Here is a 20,708-nt window from a genome sequence, read left to right on the forward strand (position 1 = left end):
AGGAGCAAGAGGTGCCTCTGTGTCGGAGGCCATGGCTAAGTCACATGCACTCCAGAGTGTGGCATATAGAAAAGACCCAGGGACCTGCCATTTCAGTGAAGTGTTAGGGATTCAGCAGCCAGGCGTATGCTGGGACATCCTCTCACAAGAAAAAGAAACTGCTGCATTTGTTCTCTCTTACCACAGTGAAGACAGCACAGTGCCTGGTGACCCTCCGTGGGGTTAGAGACTACAGTCACTCTGGGTGACATGGAAGGTGGCCCCCTGTAAGCAGGTTCCATAACAGGAGGAGGCTCTGCGGAGGCCCAGGCTGTGGGGCAAGCCGTCCTGCCATTTGGGTCCTCCAATTTGACAGGCTCTCTGGTGTGGGAAGTGTCCAGTAGTGGGAAAAGGCAGGGATGCAGCATGGAGCTGAGGGTGAGTCCCAGCAGGAGAATAAAAGCAGGTCCTGGCGTTCCACAGCAAGGCCAGGCTATTGGCAACAGAGGATTATGCACTTTTGAGGAACAGTCTCTGGCATTACTAGGCTCTGGGGAGACAGAACACTTGCCTGTGGCAACCTGAGGACATGTGAGCCTGCCCGGTGTGACTGGGTTCATGTCATATAGTTGGGTGGGCTGGCAGGCGTCCTTCATAAGATGGAAGTGCTTCCTCTGGACTGAGAACAGGCGCTGTGCAGGGCCACAGGGCATGAGCAAACTGCACGAGGACAAAGCCAGAGCCTGGCTCGTATCTGTGATCACATGGAGGGTCCTGGACGACCAGCTGAATGAGGAGGAAGAAGCCTGAGCCTGGTTTACAGAGGAGTACATGGGTCCAGGCTGAAGACTGACAGTGGCTGCACCACAGAGGTGTACGGGAAAGGGAAACTATTCCCACTGGGTAGAGCTGGGAGTAGAGCACTTGGTCATGTAGTTTGTGCACAAGAAAAAGTGGCCCAGGGTGGTGAGGACATATCTGCCCTCCTGGACCATGGCCAATGGTCGTTTGGTTAGGGGCCTGGAAGGAAACAGGAAGACTGGGGACATGTAGGTGTGGGGTAGAGGCACGTGGATGGACATATGGGGGAGAGCATGCAGTGTGATTTTAGTACCACACGTTAATGCCCGTTAGCAAGCACCCAGTGCAGAAGGGGTAGTGAATAAGTAAAACAATGCGACAGTCGCCACAAGCCAGTCCTTGTCACTGGCTATACTGGGACCAGCGTGATGGGCATATGCGTAGAGTGGCCACAGGGGCAGAGGCGGAAGCCGTACAAGGGCTAACATGGGCCCGACAGCACAGACTCCCACTTACCGAGGCCGTCAGGCACTGCTGCCCCTGAATGTCCACGCCGTCAGCAACAGAGACAATGCTGAGCTGATCCGCCCGGCTCCTTGAGGAGCCAGCCCGCCGCCAGGGGGCAAGTCAGCATATGGGGCCCTGGCCCTCCTGGCAGGGCCAGTGCTTGTCCTCTTAGGGGTGGAGATCTAATCTGGGTTTGCTGTTATGACCACGAGCCTCCGTCTGTTCACTACCCAGCAGCTTACAGACTCCTGATCCAAAGGCAGGGTGCCTGTGTCCGGGGACCAGCAGGGGCACTTTGCCCAGAAGCAGAGGATGCAGGGCTGCTTCTACATAACGGGGGCAGGAAGGTGTGCGTGTGCCCAGAAGATGCACCAGTGCCTCCCTAACCCCCACATAATTGAGAAGGGATGTGTGCAGCACCCTGACTGGAGAAGGGATTAATTACCAGGTATTCAGGCCCCCTCTACCCACTGGAACGAAGATTGGGTGATACCACGAGGTAACATCTGCCGAGGCTGTTGAGGGCGTGGGGCAGGATGGGATTAACTGCGCTGACGGGCTGTAGCAAGTCCCACGACCTCCCTATTTCTTCTCTCTTCTGAGTTTCCCTTAGGAATAGAGGCTCGAGGGAGGCCCTGCTCTCTGAACCTGGGGGAGGGGCAGATCTGTGCGGCACAAGGGGTAGGCTGTGACAACCCCAGAAAGGCCTCTCGGGTCTTTTGCTGCAGGGACTGTAAGGGGCTGTTGGCCCCAGCTGCTGCATTCTGAGTTTGTGCCAAGACCATGTTTCCCATGGCTGCTGCCAGCGACCAAGAGTGGGAGGGATCCCAGGCAGGGGCCGTTCTTGATGATGGCTGACGGCTTGAGGACTTCCGCCTAACTCCCTACACCTGCACTGCCGTCTGTCTCTTCCACCCCCTTTCCTTCCTTCCACTTCGCCGTCTCTTTCACAAGCTCACACCTGCATCGTGCTACTCTGGCTCTCCGGGACCCCCTGCTTTCCTTCCCGTTTGGTGTCTGCTGTGCAGAGGAGTGGGATTAACACGTCCCTGTTACTCCAGGTGTGGTCCTTGCACAAGTAGCTTCGTCATCACCTGGGAGCTCAGGTACCGAATGTCACGTTCTGTCCCAGCAGATTCTTCATTTTGACAAGATGAGTCCTATGTGCATTACAATTGCAGAAACACAGATTTAGATGATTTGGTCTTTTTCAGTAAACCCTTTACATCTCAGTTTGGAACCTCAGTCTTTGCACAAAGTAAACAGTATCACAAAATTACAGAACACCTGGGCCCTTCATTTTGTAAGTCAACACCCAGTAAAGTTAAGGCACTGGTTCAGGTCACATTGTAAATTAGAACACAGCCAGCACCCAGGTGTCTTGCCTCCCATCTCTTTGCACTGCAGGGTCTGCTGTGAGCAAGCTACTTGCTCTGAATCGGCATGTCTAGTATGGCAGCACTGGAAACGTGGCTAGTAGTGCTACAATAGAAAAAAAATTCAATCTTTGTCCTGTGTTCCTGGCATAGAATTCCTAAAACCCTTAGAATTCATGAGTGATAGGAGTGTCTTTTGTTTCCACAACAAGCCCCTCTGAGCACACCTGTGTTTACACAACTGCAGTGACTCAGGGTGGGGCCCCTAGATAGCTTCAGGATTGGGGCTGGTCACCAGAAAGATCAAACACATGTATAGTGGGGGAGCTTTCAGCCTCTAGGGAGGGGAGAGGGCAGCAGAGTGGGTTATAGAAACGCTTGAAAAAGGTTTGCAGAGCCTCCCAGTCTGAGATCCCATTGAAGGGCGGGAAGGGTGGCACATCCAGAGGGCGTGGAAGCTCTGCTTCACCCCCATCTCGCATGCCTTACCCTGTGTGTCTCTTCGGTTTGGCTGTGTTGAGCTGTATGCTTTATAATAAACCTGTAAACATAAGAAGAGTGTTTTTTTGAGTTCTGTAAGTTCTTCTAGAGAACTGGTGAACCTGAGGAGGGGGTTATAGTTGGTCAGTCAGGAGCATGGGTGGCCTCTAGGACTCGGAACGGCAGTCCTATGGGACTGAGCCCCTAACCTGTGGGGTCAGTGTCAGAACTGCACAAATTACTGGACACCCAGTTGGTGTGGGAGAACGGGAGATGTGGTGTGCAATAGTGACATGCATTTGGTATGAGAAGTGGTGTCAGAAACATAACACGCTAGTCCAAACTGAGATGTACTGTGATTGTAAAATACACACACTGGGTCTTCAGGATACAGTATGAATGAAGAATATAAAATATTTCATTATTACTTTTTTGAATTGATTACATGTTGAAACATTTTTGATATATTGGGTTAAAGCATATTAAAAATAAAATGTTATCACCTTCATTTATTACTTCTCACTTTTTAAAAAAGATACGTACGTGGTTCATATTACGCATCCACTTGGCAGCGCTGCTCTGAGCCCCAGATCTTCATCAGAACTGCTTTATTCTTTGCTTGATTCATAGCTCCAGTTGCCATTGCTGAGGGCATTTTTGGTTAACAGTCTGAGACTGTTCAGAAATTCTTAAGGGATGATGGAGCTAATGTAACAATTCTTAAAAGAACTCCTGACAAAACATCTAGGAATGTCATTTCCATTGGGAAGCAAAGCTGCCATGCCAACAACAGTTTCAGCTCTAGCTCTGGAGTGGGGACCACTGTGGTGAGGAGTTTGGGAAGCAAAAATGAAGAACTTGGGCCAAAGGGTGTGGGGAGTGGGACCTGCACTAATTGCTCCCTTGGGTCTGCATTTTCAAGAGCCCAGACATGGGAAGGTTTTGTCCCTGGAGCCACAGGGGATGAGGGGCCCTCCTGCAGGCCGTCAGGCCGCAGTCAGTCTTCCTTGGAATCCAAGGCCCTTCTCCCCTCACAGTTGAGACTCAAGGAATGAAGGGCATTCAGATACTGTTGTGCTCAACCCCAGCTGTTTCCCTCTTGATTGCATCTCAGGCATACAGCAGGGGCGAGCAGGCAGGTCCCTCCACCAGCCATCAAGAAGAAAGGCCTGGGTCCAACAAAGACCTGACAGCTCGTCTGGATCACATAAGCCCAGGAATAGACTGAGGAAAACTGAAGGCTCACCTTGAGCCCCTGTGATTCTTGGGGGCCCTGTATGCCTGGCATATAGAGGACTCCTGGATATCAACAGACTTAGAGGTTCAGCCTTGAGATAAGAACTTGCATTCTGTTGGCTCTATGTCGATGTAGCTAAGGTCTCCAAGATACAGCTATGGTCAACTCCAAGGACTTACCTGGAGAAGTGTTGTCTAGAACTGAAATCACTGATCCTTTCATTTGTGCTGTTTAACAATTTCATGAAGCAGAAAAACCTGCTACCCAACTAGGGTTCAATTGCTCATAAAATTCTCATAAATTACCACTACTCTAGGGAGTAAAACTGTGACCTAGAAGAGGTAAAGGACTTACTCAACATCACATGGTTCATTAGAGGCACAGGGCGGGAGTGGAGGCCCCAGGTTTCTTACCTAAATCCTGCAGCAGTCTGTCCTGATCCCAGGAGCTCAGGCACTATGTCCACGTCCCTGGTTACTTTCTAAGCAAAGGGCAGTGGGGACACTGATGGAACGAAGGCATGGAATACGCAGGTTCTACCTGTGAACTTTTAGGCCAGTGTTTATACACCTGAATGCTGCCTTATAAGTGCTAGAGCTGCATAACGAACTTTATTTCACAGTAAATGACGGATACTTTTTCTTATGAAATAAATTTAATTCAAGGTGATTAGTGAATGTAAGGCATGACGCCTTCATGAAAGTTTAAAGAATCCAGTTACAAAAGAAGCACTGTGTACAGTCTCAAACAGCTGAAGGTACAATGGGCTCCATATTTTACAAAGTACAAAAAATTATTTCATATACAAATAAAAAATACAAATAATGTGCAAAAACCATTTTCACAGGTGGCAATTTATAAAATGAAAATGATAGAAAAAATCCTTCATCTTATTCTCCCCCGATTTCTTACATAATTTCTTATATAACACAGTTCTATTTCCTAGTGTGTAATTTTAAATTTGAAATCTGACTTACTTTTAATCTACAAAGACAAAGTGTTTTTTTTAAAAAGGGAACCAAACCATTTAATTACTGAAATCTTATGAATGAAATCAGTTAATTTTATATTAAATTATAAGCAGACTATCTGAAAAACAAGGATATAGAAATCATATATACACATTTTTGAAATATTAGTTTGGTATTTAACATATTAACATTTCAAAGCGAATGCAATGAACTAGCTCCCTAGACCCCAGCTGCTGCACTGACTGTAGCAGAGATGCTGCTTCTGTTCGCCGGGAACAAACAGCAGTCCTCAGAGGTTAAGCTGAACAAACACAAGGTTATCAAAAGTAAAGAAAATCTGGAGACAGTTCTTACTATCCATGTGCAGAAGTGCTGTGTGGGGATCTGATCTTGACACAGTGTGACTGTGGTCTCCACGGCCCTTGGCACAGGTGCTGTGTGGCCATGAACAGCTGGCTTCTGTCTCTCCAACGTATTCATTTCATGAGGAGTTCAGTGCAAATGTTTGTTTTGTGGGTTAGTGCACTCAGCCTTTTGCATGTTATTTCGTGTACGAAGCTGTCAGGGAGCAGAAGAATACAAGGGGACACAAAGTGCTGGATTCTCAGGGCACCTTTGGCCTTGAAAATTCAGTGTTTTGGAAACAGTATTTTCCTGCATTGGCCTGGTCATTATTGCATCATTCCCTGGACAATCTTTTCCCATCAGGAACTCCTGGGTGCTCCCCCTTTGCTCACCACTGAGCACCCATGTTCTTGCTGTGAACCCCAGTGGCTGAGAAGGGATTACGAAGCACCATTTGGCAGCACCAGAGGGCTGAGTATCTCCAAGGTCAGGCAGTCAGAGTAGGGGCCCCTGCTGGGAAAGCTACTCTATGCTGAATGAAAGATCATCTTGGAGGGTTTTGATTTTTGCTTGCCAGAAAGCTCTCCGAAAATATGACCTTGGAGAACAAAGAGGATCTAGCTTTCATGAAGCAGGACCCAAGTGGGTGGCAGCCATTCTGCCTCGGGGTAGATGACTGTTGGCTCAAGAAGCATTCTTCTGATCCCTTACCACTAAGACCCTGTTAGAACAATCTAGTGCAAGACACAGAGAGTGCCTGGAGCAATTGACCAGACCTGTGGCACTCAGGCTAAGCAGACATAGCAACTGTGGAAAGAGGGGACTGGGCATGCCTGGGCAGGAGGGCCTCAGGCCTGGGATGACTCATCAGAACTGCGCAGGAAGCTGTCAGCTTCTTGAGGACTCATGAGCTTTTCTGTATCTGGCAGCATGAGTCTCTCTTCCCTTTTCTGCTTGGGTTGACTGTGAGCATCAGGCATCAGAGATGCAGCTCTGGATCCTGTCCATCCACTGCTGGGCACTCTGTCCATCCTGGGCACAGAAGTTATACACACGTTTGCTGGTCTTGAGCTACAAAACCAAATGAAGAGAACCAGGGATGAAGGGCAGGGCTGTGCTATGGCTTTGGGCAAATGTGTGGCTCAGTCCCCGTGACCTTCTCTTGCAGTGCTGCCTCTGGACATCTGGATGTTCTCTCCCCTCCACTGCCATACTGTCATCACCTTTATAGTCGCTTTACTCTCCTAAGTCCCCAAAGTCATACGGGATGCCACTAGAAGGCTACCGGCAGAAAAAGGAGACACACTAGGAGAGCCTTACTTTGCATCTTCATGGGGCCCTCCTTGACCAAGGAGGAGGGTCAGCCACGGCTGCAGCCTCCCTCTGGCCTCTCCCACATGCTGCACCAATGAAGTAAAGGTGCCAAGGAACTTCCCTGTGCTCCTCAGGGAAGCCTGGCATTCATGCTTGCCATGAAGAAGCTGGCTTTTGTGTTCCTTTTCCATTCCCTTCTCTAGCTCTTCAGTTGTGGCCATACTAGAAATCCAGTCAGGGAAATGGCCTTGTGGCCCAAGCATGGCCCTAGAGTATGAACTGTGCTCTTTATGAAGCTCTGCTTGGCTTGGGGGACTGGATAAGTCCCCTGTCATGTGGCCCATCTAAGGGCTGCTGAAGACGTTAGACAGTCATCATGTGTGACTGCGGACAGTTTTTCTGGGTGGTCATGCATGAAGACCAGTGGATACAAAGGGAAGCAGCATCTGTTCTTGACAGTTGGTGGTGAGTGAAATAACTAACAAGGAGTTAATCTGCTTCCACATGTGATTGGACACCTTTTAAAGAGTCCTTTGTGCAAAGCAATGTACAGCCTTTCTGAGACATATGGACAGTTAGGGATCAACAGTACTGAGTTCAAGTTCTGTAGCAATTCCCAAAGCCAGGGGATCTGTGCCTCATCTGTAGTCACCACCAACTGCTCTGAGACCCCGTAATTCTTACAGGTGGATGGACTGTAAGGAATCATGCGCAGCAAGAGACAGGAAAAGACAAGTAAGATCAACTTACATCAAAGAAAGCCTTGTCACTCGTGTGCTTTGGAGCTCCCATGCTGGGGCCGGCAGGGACGACCATTTCCACCTCAGCCAGATCGATGTGGCCTTTACAGCTTGTGTCCTCGCCCGAGTCGTAGTATCGCAGCTGGAACCAAAAGGACAGATGGGATGTAAGAGACACAGGAAGGGAAAACAGTGTGGCTTTTCCAAATGTATTGTTACGCTTTCCTCTGTATCTTGCTAAATTATACCTGAAAGAATAGACAAGAAATGAAACACTGGTTGCTTCTAGGAAGAACTAGGTGCCTGGGAGAAAGGAGGAAGACATGTTTTTTTTTGAAATTTGAACAAACAAATGGGCTACATATAAAAAAAACCTAAATGTGAACTAACAACTGTAAAAAATATATGTGACATAGAAAAAAGGTTAATATTCAGACTGTGCAGAATTCTTAGAAATTGGTAAGAAAAAGATAAACCATCTAGAAGAGAAATGTTCAAATGATCTCACCAGGCATGTCACAAAAGACGTACAAATGACCTATAAACATCTAAGGAGATGAGCAACCTCACCAATCAAAAAAAGTAAAAGAAATCAATGAGTTTTGTGATTTGATTAAGAAACATTAAAAATGGCTGGTAATATTTAGATTGAATGTAAGGCACTTGGTCCTCTCAAAACCTGTTAGTTGAAATATAATTTGGTAGAAATTTTTTGGAGAACTATTTGGCAATATCAGCTAAAACTTAAAATGTTCATGATGATTGATACACCTTTCCCACCTGTAGGAATTCATCCTACAGAAACACTCCCAGAAGCATGCAAAGATACATGTATAAAGAGGTTTCCTTCAGCCCTGTTCCCATCAGTTAAAAAATGAAAAGATGTGTCTGTCTTTCAATGGGGTGTTGGTTAATTAAATGATGGTACACCAATAATATGGTAGACAGCTTTTCAAAAATGATAAGGAAGATCTATATGAACTGGTAGGAAAATATGGTCTGGCAGGAAAATAAGTTCAAGATATATAAAAAAAGCAAGTTGCCAAATACCATGTAGATATAAAATGATTTCTGAAAAACATAATAAATAGCTCAACATTCGATTGAGTGGTTCCTCTGTGCCAGGAGTGGATATCGCTCCCTAACTTACACGGTGGGAGTGAGGCTGGTGCCTTCATCACAGCGGTTCTTGCCTCAGATTATTCTGTCTCTCCCTTCAGGGATGGTATAAATAGGCTAAATGGAAAGACTGTATACCTTTCATGTTAAAGAAATCCAAAAGATTGGTAGGAATGCAAGTGTAATTTGATGTAATTGTCAATTACATTAAAATTATGACATTCTCCCAAGTTATATTTAGTGGTTTAATGGAACTTTCTCCACAGTGTAGGCACTATGATTTCAGAGACATTGTTCAAGTACAGCCTCTTGGAAAGGCTTCCATTGCATACTTATAAATAAATTCTCTGTATTCTTCCACAAAGACTCTGTAACCTTTATGAAATGCTTTGCGCAGAGGGAAAGGCAGTTCCCAGATAAAGTCCTCATCTAGACAGCAGGTCTGAACAGAGCGCTGGGCATGGGTAACAGTTCATCTTTCTCAACAGACTCCGTTTTAGAGATGAATGCATGGAGCGCCAAATGTGCACCCCTCTGCCGGCAGGGTGACTGGTCAGTCCCAGGCAGAGCGAGGCTGCAGTCGGAGCATGGGAGGCCATGTGACTGTCACCAGTGAAAGGCGCAGCGGGGCTGGAGGTCTGGGTGGGACTGCTCCCCTGAGATCAGGTCGCTGGGGCAAGGGCTATGACGCTAAGGGCTGTGGGCTGCTGCAGCACCAGCTAAAGACTTAAGCATAATCAGTGAGGTCCAGGTTGGTACTTGCCCCTGGGAGTTCCTGGTTGGGGGGGGCACATTCCTTCTGTCTAATTTGAGGCCCCCTCCCTCCTCCATTGCTTGCATCTTTGAGGACATAATGATGGCTTCTTTAGTAACCAGTACAGTGATGGGCACAGAGAAAGTTTTCAATAAATATTTGTTGAATAAATTAATGCCCTCATCCTGGAATGGATGTTTCATGCTGCAAAGATGAAGAGAGCCTGTGTTCTGGGGAGTGCTCCCAGGCGCAGGCTCTGTGTGTGCATGTGGTAGCGATGTGCTGAAAACCGCACGTCCTTTCCTGGCCTGGGTCTTAGGAGCAGGCAGCGGAGATACTGGGGCATTCATCAGCAGAGTTCCATGGCTCTCAGTGCTCTGGGCTCAACGGTCACCGTCTCTGCCTGCATATACTGGCGGAGCCACGTTGGAACTTCTCTCAAGGCTCCTGCCCTTGCTCAGGGACATGCTGGGCCCTGGGAGGAGCCCCCAGGAAGCACAGGAGAGGCCCGTGTCTGTCTGTGGCGGCGCACGACAGCCAGGGGCCGAGCATCGCCTGAAGAGGTGACTTCTGCAGACTGACACTATTACCTGATGCTTTGTTACGTCCAAAACGAACCAACGGGGTTTCCAACCTTTCAGCAAAGCCCCTCTTTTGTAAAGTGTTCCCTCAAAGGACCTAGAAAACATGAAGACAGGGCAATTTAACTTTGATTTTTTGTTTAAAAAGTGCTGTAAGAACACCTCCACTGAAAGGTGCCCCCAAGGGAATGCCTGCTTTGTCCGTCAGGCCTGTCTCCCCCAGCTGATTCCACAAAGGCTGATCAGAGTTCTCTCTGGAATTTTTCTACTAGACCTCTGGAGAAAGACCCTCTTTCTGCTGGAATTACCAAACTTGTGAGGCTTGGAGCTCTGGTAGTCACCTTCTGGGCCATGCTAGGATTGCTACAACCCATAGGAGAAAGCAGGGCCAGGAGCAGAAGCCTGAAGATACTGTGTGAGAAACTGGCCCATCCTTGGCCTCCCCAGTCTGTGGAAGTACATTCCTTCCTGCCTGAGCTAGCGTGAGCTGGATTTCTGATGTTCCCCACTGAGATAATGTCAACTAATACACATTCCCTTAAAAGACTTGGCAGATAGGAGATAATGACAATCAGGACTCAAACACAAATACCTACAACCTTTTGGCATTATTTTAGTTGTGATTTTTGGTTTTTCCTCTTCAAAGAACCACCTAATGCTTTTAAAACACAAACAAGGAGAGAAGTAAAGCAAGTCCATTTTAAGTTTACAGAAGGCTGTACTGCATAGGTCTAGCTTATTAAAGGGCCTGTGGGATTGCCTCAGGTGGGGAGAGTCTTTTCCGCACACCCAGTGGGTCTCAGCACGCCCACCTGTTCTCATCATTCTTGGATGTGTACTGGCTATACAGTGTGGCTGCCCTCCGGTCCACTCCGTTGGAGGGGGGGACGCTGGCGCTCTGTTCCTCCCCCAGGCTGCTGTCCTGGAGGTGCAGCAGAGACCTCTTCTGATAGGAAGGCAGGTTGGTAGACACAATTCCTGGGGAGCCTGAGGGGTGTCTTTGAGGCTGCAAAAGACAGAGCAGGAGCTAGGAGAGCTTTACACTTTTGGCAACTGATTGAATATTTCCATATCCAAACATTTATCTCAAGGAAAAGAGTGGACTAATAAGCAAAATATATGTATAAAGATGTTTATCCTGGAGTTGTTTATAAGAGTAAAAATCTGGAAACAACCTAAATATCTACCATTAGGGGTCTATTTAAAAAAAGGTAATTCCATACAATGGAATTCTAGATGGCTATTAAAATGCTGATCTATATAGTAACAAATATATCACTGAAAGAACATGTAAGCCTCTTAGTAAAAAAAAAAGCAGGTTTTAAAATAGTGTGTGTAGTAAATCCCTTTTATATATGTGTTTAGAATGCTTAAACAAGTTTGACATCATAGTGGTTTATTTCCAGTTTATAAATTGTGGGTGAGTTTTGTCTTCTATTTTATAACTTTCTGTGTAGTGTCTTATTGAAAGGAATAGTGTCTTATTTCACTTTCATAATCAGAAAAAAATCAAGAAGCTATTTTAACTATTGTATTTTTCTGAGAAAATAAAAGCAGTGAGAAAAGCAGTAAGACCCACCCGTGGCCTGTGTGATAACAGCTCCTGAACAGCCATGAAGGCAGGAGAGAGTGCCTGGAGGACCCCTCCTTGCCAGGCCAAAGGCTGTCTTCTGCCCTCCTTTCTCCTGACGCCTCCCTGACCTCTGAGCCTGAGGGCCTCCCCTATTTCCTGAGGTGTTCTTCAGAACACTCCTGGGTTCTGTATTATTGACCAGAGTACTCCCAACTCCCCTTCTGCTGCATGTGGAGCCGACCCGATACGGGTTTGACTGGTGGGTCCACCAAATACCAGCTGTGTGATTTCCATGCCTTCCACTCAGCTGTGAGGTGGGACACCACCCCCAGCCTGTGGGTTAAACAGGTTGATGCTAGCACAGTCCCTTGCACATATTACATGTTTGATAAAAGTTCCTTAAATCAGAAACAGAAAAAGGGGTTGTGAGAAGCAGAAAATAGAGTATTTGGTTTTAAAATATTTTGATGACAAGTGTTTCTTAATTCACAAACAGGAAAGGGGGTGTGGGCAACAGAAAGTAGTGTATTTTCTCATTTTAAAATATTTTATTTTCTCGGATTATTTCTCTGGAGCAAACACAGTCTTGGCATTCCCTTCTTCCTTCATGTGGCAGAAGATCAGCTGAAACCACAGGGGCACTGAGATAGAGAAGAACCCAGTAATTTCCCCTGGATTTAGGGCCCTGAAATGTTAAGTATTATGTCACTGTGGTAAAGGGAGCCCCTCAGGAAGCACTCAGTTCTTTGGAGCTTGCTGCCCTGGACCCTAGGGCATGACCCCTCCCTTCCCTTTGGCCATAAACCCACTCACTGGGTGACCTGTGGTAGTGAGCCCCACCTTACCTAACACCCTCAAAAAGCTCTGAATTAGCTCCTCAAAGGGGCTCTGCCAACTCACACGGTCTGCTCTGTGCTCCTCTTTAAGATCCATGGTTACCCTTTCCCACAGTTGCTGCCACTTCTCGGGGGTTTGGTTCAATTTATGCTCCAATCTTTCAATTTCCTGCAAAGTAATTAAAAGATAAAACAGATAACTATTCACAGAAACCAGGATGTGCCGCAGAGCTACATCTCTTCTGTTCTGGGCACAGAGGAACAGCATGGCCGGAGGGCAGCTGCAGATAGCAGTAGACATAGGGCTCCCAGGCCAGGAACTCTAGCCGGTGGGATGCGCTGCAGCAAGGAAGATTTGTAGGCCTCACGTGCTTCCACGCCTTTTGCACAGAATGGCTTAAATAGAGAGCTGAAGTATTATCCCAACCACCTGCACCCTTGGCCAGCTCATAGGAAATGTGATGGCCACAGCAAAAGGTTGGGCCGGCGTCCAAACTGTACTAGCTGAGGTAGATGAGAAGTCTGTCCTTGACAGAGGAACCCCTCAACTGCGATGACTCAAACCGGATATGGAAAGAATGAACCCAGAAATGCCTGAGGAATGGATTTCCTTGGGACAGGGAAGCTGGGACAGAGCAGCCGCCTCTGACAGCGCTCTCACTGAAGCACAGAGAGTTGGTGGAGAAGACCCTTTGGGAACTGCTGGCTCATATCAGAGCTTCAACCCCTTCCCGAGGGCTGCTGCTTTCATCAGCGTGGCTACTGCCAGGATGGCTTCTCCCCAGACTGTTCCTTGGAGAGGACAGTTGGCAGTACTCCCATCAGGCCGTCAACTACCCACACTTCTGCCCAGAGGAAGCAAAGCACCCACAAAAGCCATAACCCAGACCTGACTCAGGCTGCTTGTGCAGCTTAGACAGCTGGGAAGCTGCAAATTGCTCCATTCACTTGATGCTTCCTCATAATGCCAGAAAACTCTCTTCCATTTAGACTCTTTTCTAGCAGCTCTGTGCCTGGTCCCGCACTGATGCTTGGGAGCAATGCGGGTTCCTCATTGCACTCCTGCAGTGCTACCTGTAACACCAGCCCAATGAGGGAAGAGCCATGACTGCAAGTTTGTGGACCTAGTTCCTGACGCCTCATGTGCTTCCAGGGCCCCACCCTGCTGGCTTAGATGTGTGTCCACACACGGCTGACTTACAGTGAAAAGGCTGGTGAGTGCATCGGGCTGCGTGCAGCTGATGTCATCATAGCATGGCCACACTGTTCTCCTCTGGCTCTGGGGCCCAGCTCCTCCGGCCGCCTCAGGGGCCTCTGAGGGTGACTGCTTGGGGGTCAGCATCACCCAGTCATATGAAGGCCCTGTGGAAAGGGTCTCCTCTATATAGTAATCCCACTTCTTGAGGCTGGAGACATTGACATTGGGCTTCAGGGCCTGTTTAAAGAAAATTCTGAAATATAGTTTCATCCTGACCCCAAAGTATCCCAAACTTACAGGCAGGCCAGCCCCTAACATTTTCAGGGTCCAGGAAAATAGTATGAATGGAGGTTCAAATATCACCTCAAGAAGAGGGGCAGCTAGAGACAGGCCAGAGTGGAGTCCTAACACATGAGCCCCTGGCCAGGGCCTTCTTGCCCATGGGTAAGGTGTTAGTGCTTAGGAAATCAGTCTCCTCCACCCCGAGTCTACTTCACATAGATGTGCATGGCAGAGCATGGTCGTCCCTGAGATGCCATCCTTCTTGGGCTCGGCTCCAAACATCCTTGCTTCCCATAGGAGTTCTTCCGTGCTTTGGCACAAATGGACCTAGGGAAATCCTTTCTAAAGTATTTCAGATTTTTCAGCTTAGCTGACCTGTTGAAGTTTCAAGTTTTGTTTATTCTTTCTTTTGGGGGAACGTTGCTTTGCTTTGACTTTCTTGAAGTTATCCCTTCTAGGTTTTGGGGGCCCGCTCCTAATCTGTGTAATCAAGAAATTGGTGAACAGTTTCCATTCCGTCATAACCCAAACCCATAGTGTATCAAACCTTTAAATAGCTTCTGGTATGAAACCTAGTCAAATGTTTATAAAAAGCTTACACAGCTTATATACACTTAAAGTAAGGACTTAAAGTAAGGAAAACTCTAACACAAAATATTCAGAAAATGAAACATAAATGTTTTCTTACTGTACCTCTACTTCCACTGGTGAATATAAATAATTAAAGAAAATGGGACTTCTCTTGTGCATTCTATCAATACAGTCCCAAATGCAAATTCCTTTTTTGGCATGCTTATCTCCTTTATCATCAAATAAAGTTCCTGTAAATCCAAAACAATCAATAAAACAAAAGTCAAATAAATCAACAGTTTGTCTAAAAGTCTGGTATATGCAGCAGATGAAAAGTGGAATATTTATTACGGCTCTAAATCAGCCATGTACATGCAAAGCTAAAGATAGGAAAACTTCCTATTATATGGAAACAAGTCCAAGTGGGGTGAAAACACTTGCTAAGGTTTCTCCGAGCATTTAGCAGGCACCACGGCTCTCTGCCAATCTACATTCCACATCCGCACCTAGATTCACTGAGGGCTGTGCCAAGAGACATTCTACACATTTTTCAAGAGAAAATGGAAGAACTTAGGAGTTGATGTGATGAAACTCAGCTAAAAACATGATTTTATATTTCCTTTTTATGTTGTTGGCTGTTTATTATGAAGCCATTAAAGTGTTTTCTTGTTTAGTAGTTTATATACCACAACTCATGGTCACAGACACTCTGGATGACAAAAGGGTGTGGTCTGATCCTTGGTGACTAAAAACAAAAGTCAAATTTTTGGTGGGGGGAACTTCATGAATTTTCTGGTTCCATCTTCGTAGTCTCCAGTCAATGTGTTACTCACATGAACCGCTTTGTTTTTAACAAAGAGGAAGACATATTAAGGTGACGCGGGAGGTACTCCTTTAAAAGGCCAGGAAGGGTGCCTCTCCTAGCGGTGTTGTCCTGCTTTGAGTGAAATGACTCTGTCAAAATTCAGCAAACATTTTACTAGTTGATCAGAAAAGAATGTCTCAAGCCCAAGGCTGCACAAAATCCTATAATACGAGGGGCCTCTGAGACTAATTAATGTTTCTTCTCTACCTTTTAACTGCAAAGTCCAGGGCAGTAGTTCTCAATCTTGGCCACACAGATTAGAAAATCAAGGGCTTTACGGAATCCCAGTGCCTAGCTCTCGCCTCAGATCAATGAAATCAGAATCTCTGAAGATGGGTTCCAGATATTAGTGATTTAAAAAGTTCTCCAAGACACTACAGTGTCCAATGTAGCCAGTTCTACTTAATGTCTTCCCAACACATGGGTGTTTAAGAAATTAAGGTTTCTGATGATGTGTGGAATGACAATTCTATGAGTCAACAAAGGTCTGGAAGTATAAACAGGAAGGAAAATGGTCTCACCAGGGCTGCTTCTCTTACCAAAGTATGAATTGTCATACTAGACAATTTTAATAGCATGTCCTGGATAGCAGTATTTCCTGACTTAATATTTAAACTGAGAACATCAGTAAATATTTTCAGCCACTAAAAGAGTTCTCTTTATGAATATTCAGGTACATATACTGAATTTGCATGTCTTCTTAACAAAAAATCTGTATCACCTCTTCCCCTCTGGCTATAACAAAAGTAAATGTGCAAAATCTGTGCAAAGTCCCTTTGGGGAGTGTTTTCATAGTGGCTGACTGACTTTCAGAATCTACTCTTTATTACTGCTATTAAAATATAACATACAATGATATTCATATGTATATACATATACATATATATATATATATAATGATATAATGATGATAGTGAGTCTAAAATTTCCTGAGTGCTATTATGTGCTAGCAACTGTGCTAAGAAATTTACAAATATTTCCTCATGTGATCATCATGGCTCAAAGGGTGGGTGCTCTTGTCCTCATTTTAAAGATGAGGAAACTGAGGAAACTTGAGAGAGGTACCTAACCTGTCCAAAGTGCTCAACTGGTAAGTGCTGGAATTTAACCTTGGTTTGCACCAGAGCCCACGGCCTTGACTGCTATTCAAACTGCTCCCAAGGGCAAGCACGTTTCCTACCAGAGCTCACCAGGGATGAGTCAAATGTTTCTCTTCAAACAGTGATAACACTTTGAGATATTAAAACAGTAAGCAGACTTAACTTTAAAAAAGTGCTACAGGGATGACCATTCACAGTTCCTAAGAGCAAGCTGAAACAGCACCCATCTCAGAATCTGGGCACTCGTTCCTATCCATTCTAGTTTTGTAGTTCAGGGTAAAACCCTAAAAGTGCCTTGCCACACTGGAGGGTAGTTATTTTATCAGGGTTTTTAATTAAAAACACACACAACTAACAAAAAGATGGAACAAGGGCATGCAAACACGTACCATGCTCTAATCTTTCATAGTCTGAATCCAGGAGAAATGTTTTAAATCGATTAGATACATAGTGGAAAGCTAAGAACTTTAAGTAGTAGAGATTGAATTCAAATTCAGTCGGATACTGGTTGTAAACCTGAAACACACAAGGCAGAGGAAAGAGTGAGAATCGGACCTGACAGAGATTCACGGGCATGGGTGCCGCTGAAAGCTGGCCCGGAATATGGAGACCGTTTGGTCATTCAATCAATCGAATCCCTACTATGAATGGAGGTGGGAAGGGAATCAGCCTTTCAGAGCACCTACAATGTGCCAGACACCATGCTAGGGGTTTTATAAACATAACCTCATTTAATCTGCATAATGTTACAATGTAGGTATTTTTGAGGAACTTGATTGAGATATAACCGACATATAACATTGTGTATATTTAAGTTATACACCATGATGATCTGACACACATCTACTGTGCAATGATTACGACAGGGCGGTTGACACTTGCATCATCTCATATAATTACTTTTTTCATTCCTCTGCCCATTTTGTTTTACCTTTTAATATCTACTCTCTTAGCAATTTCCAAATATATAATACAGCATTGCTAACTATAGTCACCATGCTGTCTACTGCATCTACAGAACTCTTATAATTGTAAGTTTGTAGCCCTTGACCCAGGCTCCCCCAGGCTCCAGTCCCTGGCAACTACCACTCTACTGTTTCTATGAGTTTGGCCTTTCTTAGATTTCATGTATTAAGTAAGACCAAACAATATTTATCTTTCTCTGACTTACTTCACTTAGCGCAATGTCCCTGAGATCCACCATGTTATTGCAAATGTCAGGGTTTCCTTTATTACTCATGGCTGGAAAACATTCATTTACATATATACATTTTCTCTGTTCATTTCTAGATGGACACAGGTTATTTCCACATGGTGGCTACTGTGAATAATGCTGCAGTGAACATGGAGGTACAGACATCTCTTTGAGATAATGATTTCTTTGATTCTCTTGGACATATACCAGGAAATAGGATTGTTGGATCATAGATGTTTCTATTTTAATTTTTTGAGGAACTTCCTTTCTGTTTCCCATAGTGGCTAATTGTCCAATTCCAATAGTGGTAAATTTCCAATTTACATTCCTACCAACTGCGCACAAGTGTCCCCTTTTCTCCACATCTTCACCAACACCTGTTCCCTCCTGTCATTTTGTTAATGGCCATCCATGAGATGATTAACTCATTTCAGTTTTGATTTGATTTCCCTGAAAACTAGTGATGTTGAGCTCCTTTTTAAGTACCTGTTGGCCATTTGTATGTCTTCTTTGGAAAAATTACCTACTCAGATCCTCTCAAGATAGGCATTACTATCCCCCCTTTACAAATGAAGAGGCTGAGGACAAGCAAGATAAGTAACTTACTCAAGGTTATTTAACAGTAACTAGGGAGCTCATATTTGACCCTGGCTTGTTAGACTCCAAGGTTTGTGCCCCATCCATTACTTTATTCTGCACTAGTAACTTGACAGAAATTATTATAAGTTATGGTTCTTGCTTTCTAGGCACTTGTGGTGTAATGGTGTGTAATACAACATGAAAAATTTTACTGGGCAAGTTTAGCAGTAATAGGAATGAGAAGAGAAGGTGGTGCAGACAGAGTCAATAAAGAAAGGACAAATTGTGAAAAAAGAGCTGGTAACTAAGAGAGTAATGCTCTGGGAAAGCAATAATGAATGAGGCTAAAGGCTCAGAAACAGGGAACAGACTTGGAGATGAGGAGGAACAGAAGAATAAAAAGAAAGATATGTTCAAGTGCCAAGGGAAAGGGGAAGAACTTATGCCTTTTAACTGTGATTTGTCATCAGTAGGCAGTGAGGTCACTGGACATAGGAAGAAGGATGAAGGAATGATATAGGAGGGAGGGAGCAAGGTAGAGCTTGGTACCGTCGCTGAGCTATGGCAGACTCTATGGAACCAATTTACATTGGCAGAGGGTAGGCTGAGGACCTTGTGACATTCTCCAATCCACCTGGCAATATCACCTCTATATTGCTCAAACAATCTCTCATCGCCAGTTGGAGAATTTTGTTTGGTTGAGATAAGTTCCAATCATAATTACACTTGTTGAAAGCTGTTTTAAATAAACACTGCAGGCAGGGTAAAAGCCAGCTTTCCTCTCCACATTTAATTTGGCAATTAAACGGCCACACTTGGTCAGCCAAAGTGAGCAGGCATACATGTAATATGTTATTGCCCAATAGATCAATGCGGAATTTAAAGTCTTGATCTGGATATCATTGATTTTTCAAAGTTTATCAAACCTAGTTTCCTGTGATGATTAAAGGTTTTTTTTCTTACATTTTTTTTTTGGCCTTTTAATTGAAGTAATTTAGCTCAACACAAATACAAAAAAAATTAGATTTTGGGAAAACTTATTGAAGGAGATCCACTCTCCTCAGTGGGCTTGCATTGGGTTTCCACAAGATGGGGTTTCCCACGGGACAGCTGTGACAGGGCTCTGAATAGGGAGGCTCTGGGCCACATTCCAGGGTTTTAGAGCGGTAAACTCTCTAGTCTGACCCACTGGTTCAGAATCAACAGCACCACCCCAAGGTGCCACTGTGTGTGGGACAGAGAACGGGAGACCTAGATTGCGGATGACAGACGGGAGAGGACCAGGAGAGTGGAACTCCACTGTCTTTGGGCCTCAGGGGGGAGAGGTCATCAGTGGGCTCTGGTGGGATGAGCTCCATGAACTGCTTTAGCCCAGTAGCCCTGGAGTAAACCCGGGTAATCACAGGCCAGCCCTCAGGCTCACTGTTGCCAGAGCAGGAAGAGTTCAGGGCTATTTCCACTGACCCAGTCCACAATTGGTTCTAAAAATTCTTTAAAAAATTTATTGAACAAAGCTCCAGAATAACAAACTATTTCAGTGACTATTCCCCATGGAAACCACTCACCTCATACATACCTGTATCTTTCCTTGATTATTCTGATACTTAATATGCTTAGGTATATAATTTTGAAGACCCACTTTGAGGTAAAGGAGAATGGAAATGATAATGAGTATGACCTTAAGTTGAACTTCCAGGCAGATCGTATTTCAGGGATAACATATGGTAGGACTAGAAGCAAAGCTCAACAAGTGGAAACATGCTTTCCCAGCGCACTGTACTGAGCAACTGGCTCACCACAAATCCTGCACTCTACAATTATGCTAGAAAGGTTGGATACTTCTCCAAGGCCTCTGGCACTCACCCTGCTTGAACTGGAATTGATGCATAGAGAGCATCAGTGTGAGTGCATGTGTCCCTGCGTCTGTGTACACAATGGCACCTGAAGTTGCTACTGCTTGGGACTGAAGAACAATCTGATCCCAAGCTGGGGTTCATAGTCAGGTCTACTGGAAGCAGAAGAGAAGATGCTGAGCAATTTGTTTTCTTACTCTTTAGCAACAGTTTAAGCAACAAGCAACATATCTTTAAGCAATGGTTTCCGGGTGCCCCTTTTGCCTCCTCCTTACCCTCTTCTCTAAGCAGTTCAGGACTGTCCTTTCTCCATTGTATGTTCTTGGTTCCTTGGTTATAAATTAATTTCCATATATGTGTGGGTTTATTTCTGGGCTCTCAATTCTGTTTTCTGAAATGTCTTTTTACCATAATGAGAAATGAAGACCTGACTGTATTCACAAGAGAAAATCT

The 20,708-nt window shown here is 45.3% G+C and overlaps 1 protein-coding gene across 4 annotated transcripts in view; it reads right to left on the reverse strand.

Moving 5' to 3' along the window:
• Positions 1-5,016: 5,016 nt before the first annotated feature.
• SBF2 (SET binding factor 2) overlaps positions 5,017-20,708 on the reverse strand; it is a 555,796-nt gene continuing 540,104 nt past the window's right edge. For all 4 annotated transcript variants that reach the window (XM_037026339.2, XM_037026341.2, XM_037026338.2 and 1 more), the window contains 8 exons: positions 17,018-17,144; positions 14,787-14,914; positions 13,815-14,048; positions 12,678-12,782; positions 11,017-11,210; positions 10,214-10,301; positions 7,761-7,892; positions 5,017-6,767 (listed from right to left, as the gene is read on the reverse strand). In XM_037026339.2, the coding sequence (XP_036882234.2) occupies positions 6,669-6,767; positions 7,761-7,892; positions 10,214-10,301; positions 11,017-11,210; positions 12,678-12,782; positions 13,815-14,048; positions 14,787-14,914; positions 17,018-17,144 (1,107 nt within the window). In that variant the 3' untranslated portion in view covers positions 5,017-6,668. The remainder of the gene's footprint in view (positions 6,768-7,760; positions 7,893-10,213; positions 10,302-11,016; positions 11,211-12,677; positions 12,783-13,814; positions 14,049-14,786; positions 14,915-17,017; positions 17,145-20,708) is intronic.

Source organism: Manis javanica, chromosome 11 (assembly GCF_040802235.1).
Source record: "Manis javanica isolate MJ-LG chromosome 11, MJ_LKY, whole genome shotgun sequence".
Classification (NCBI taxonomy): domain Eukaryota; kingdom Metazoa; phylum Chordata; class Mammalia; order Pholidota; family Manidae; genus Manis; species Manis javanica.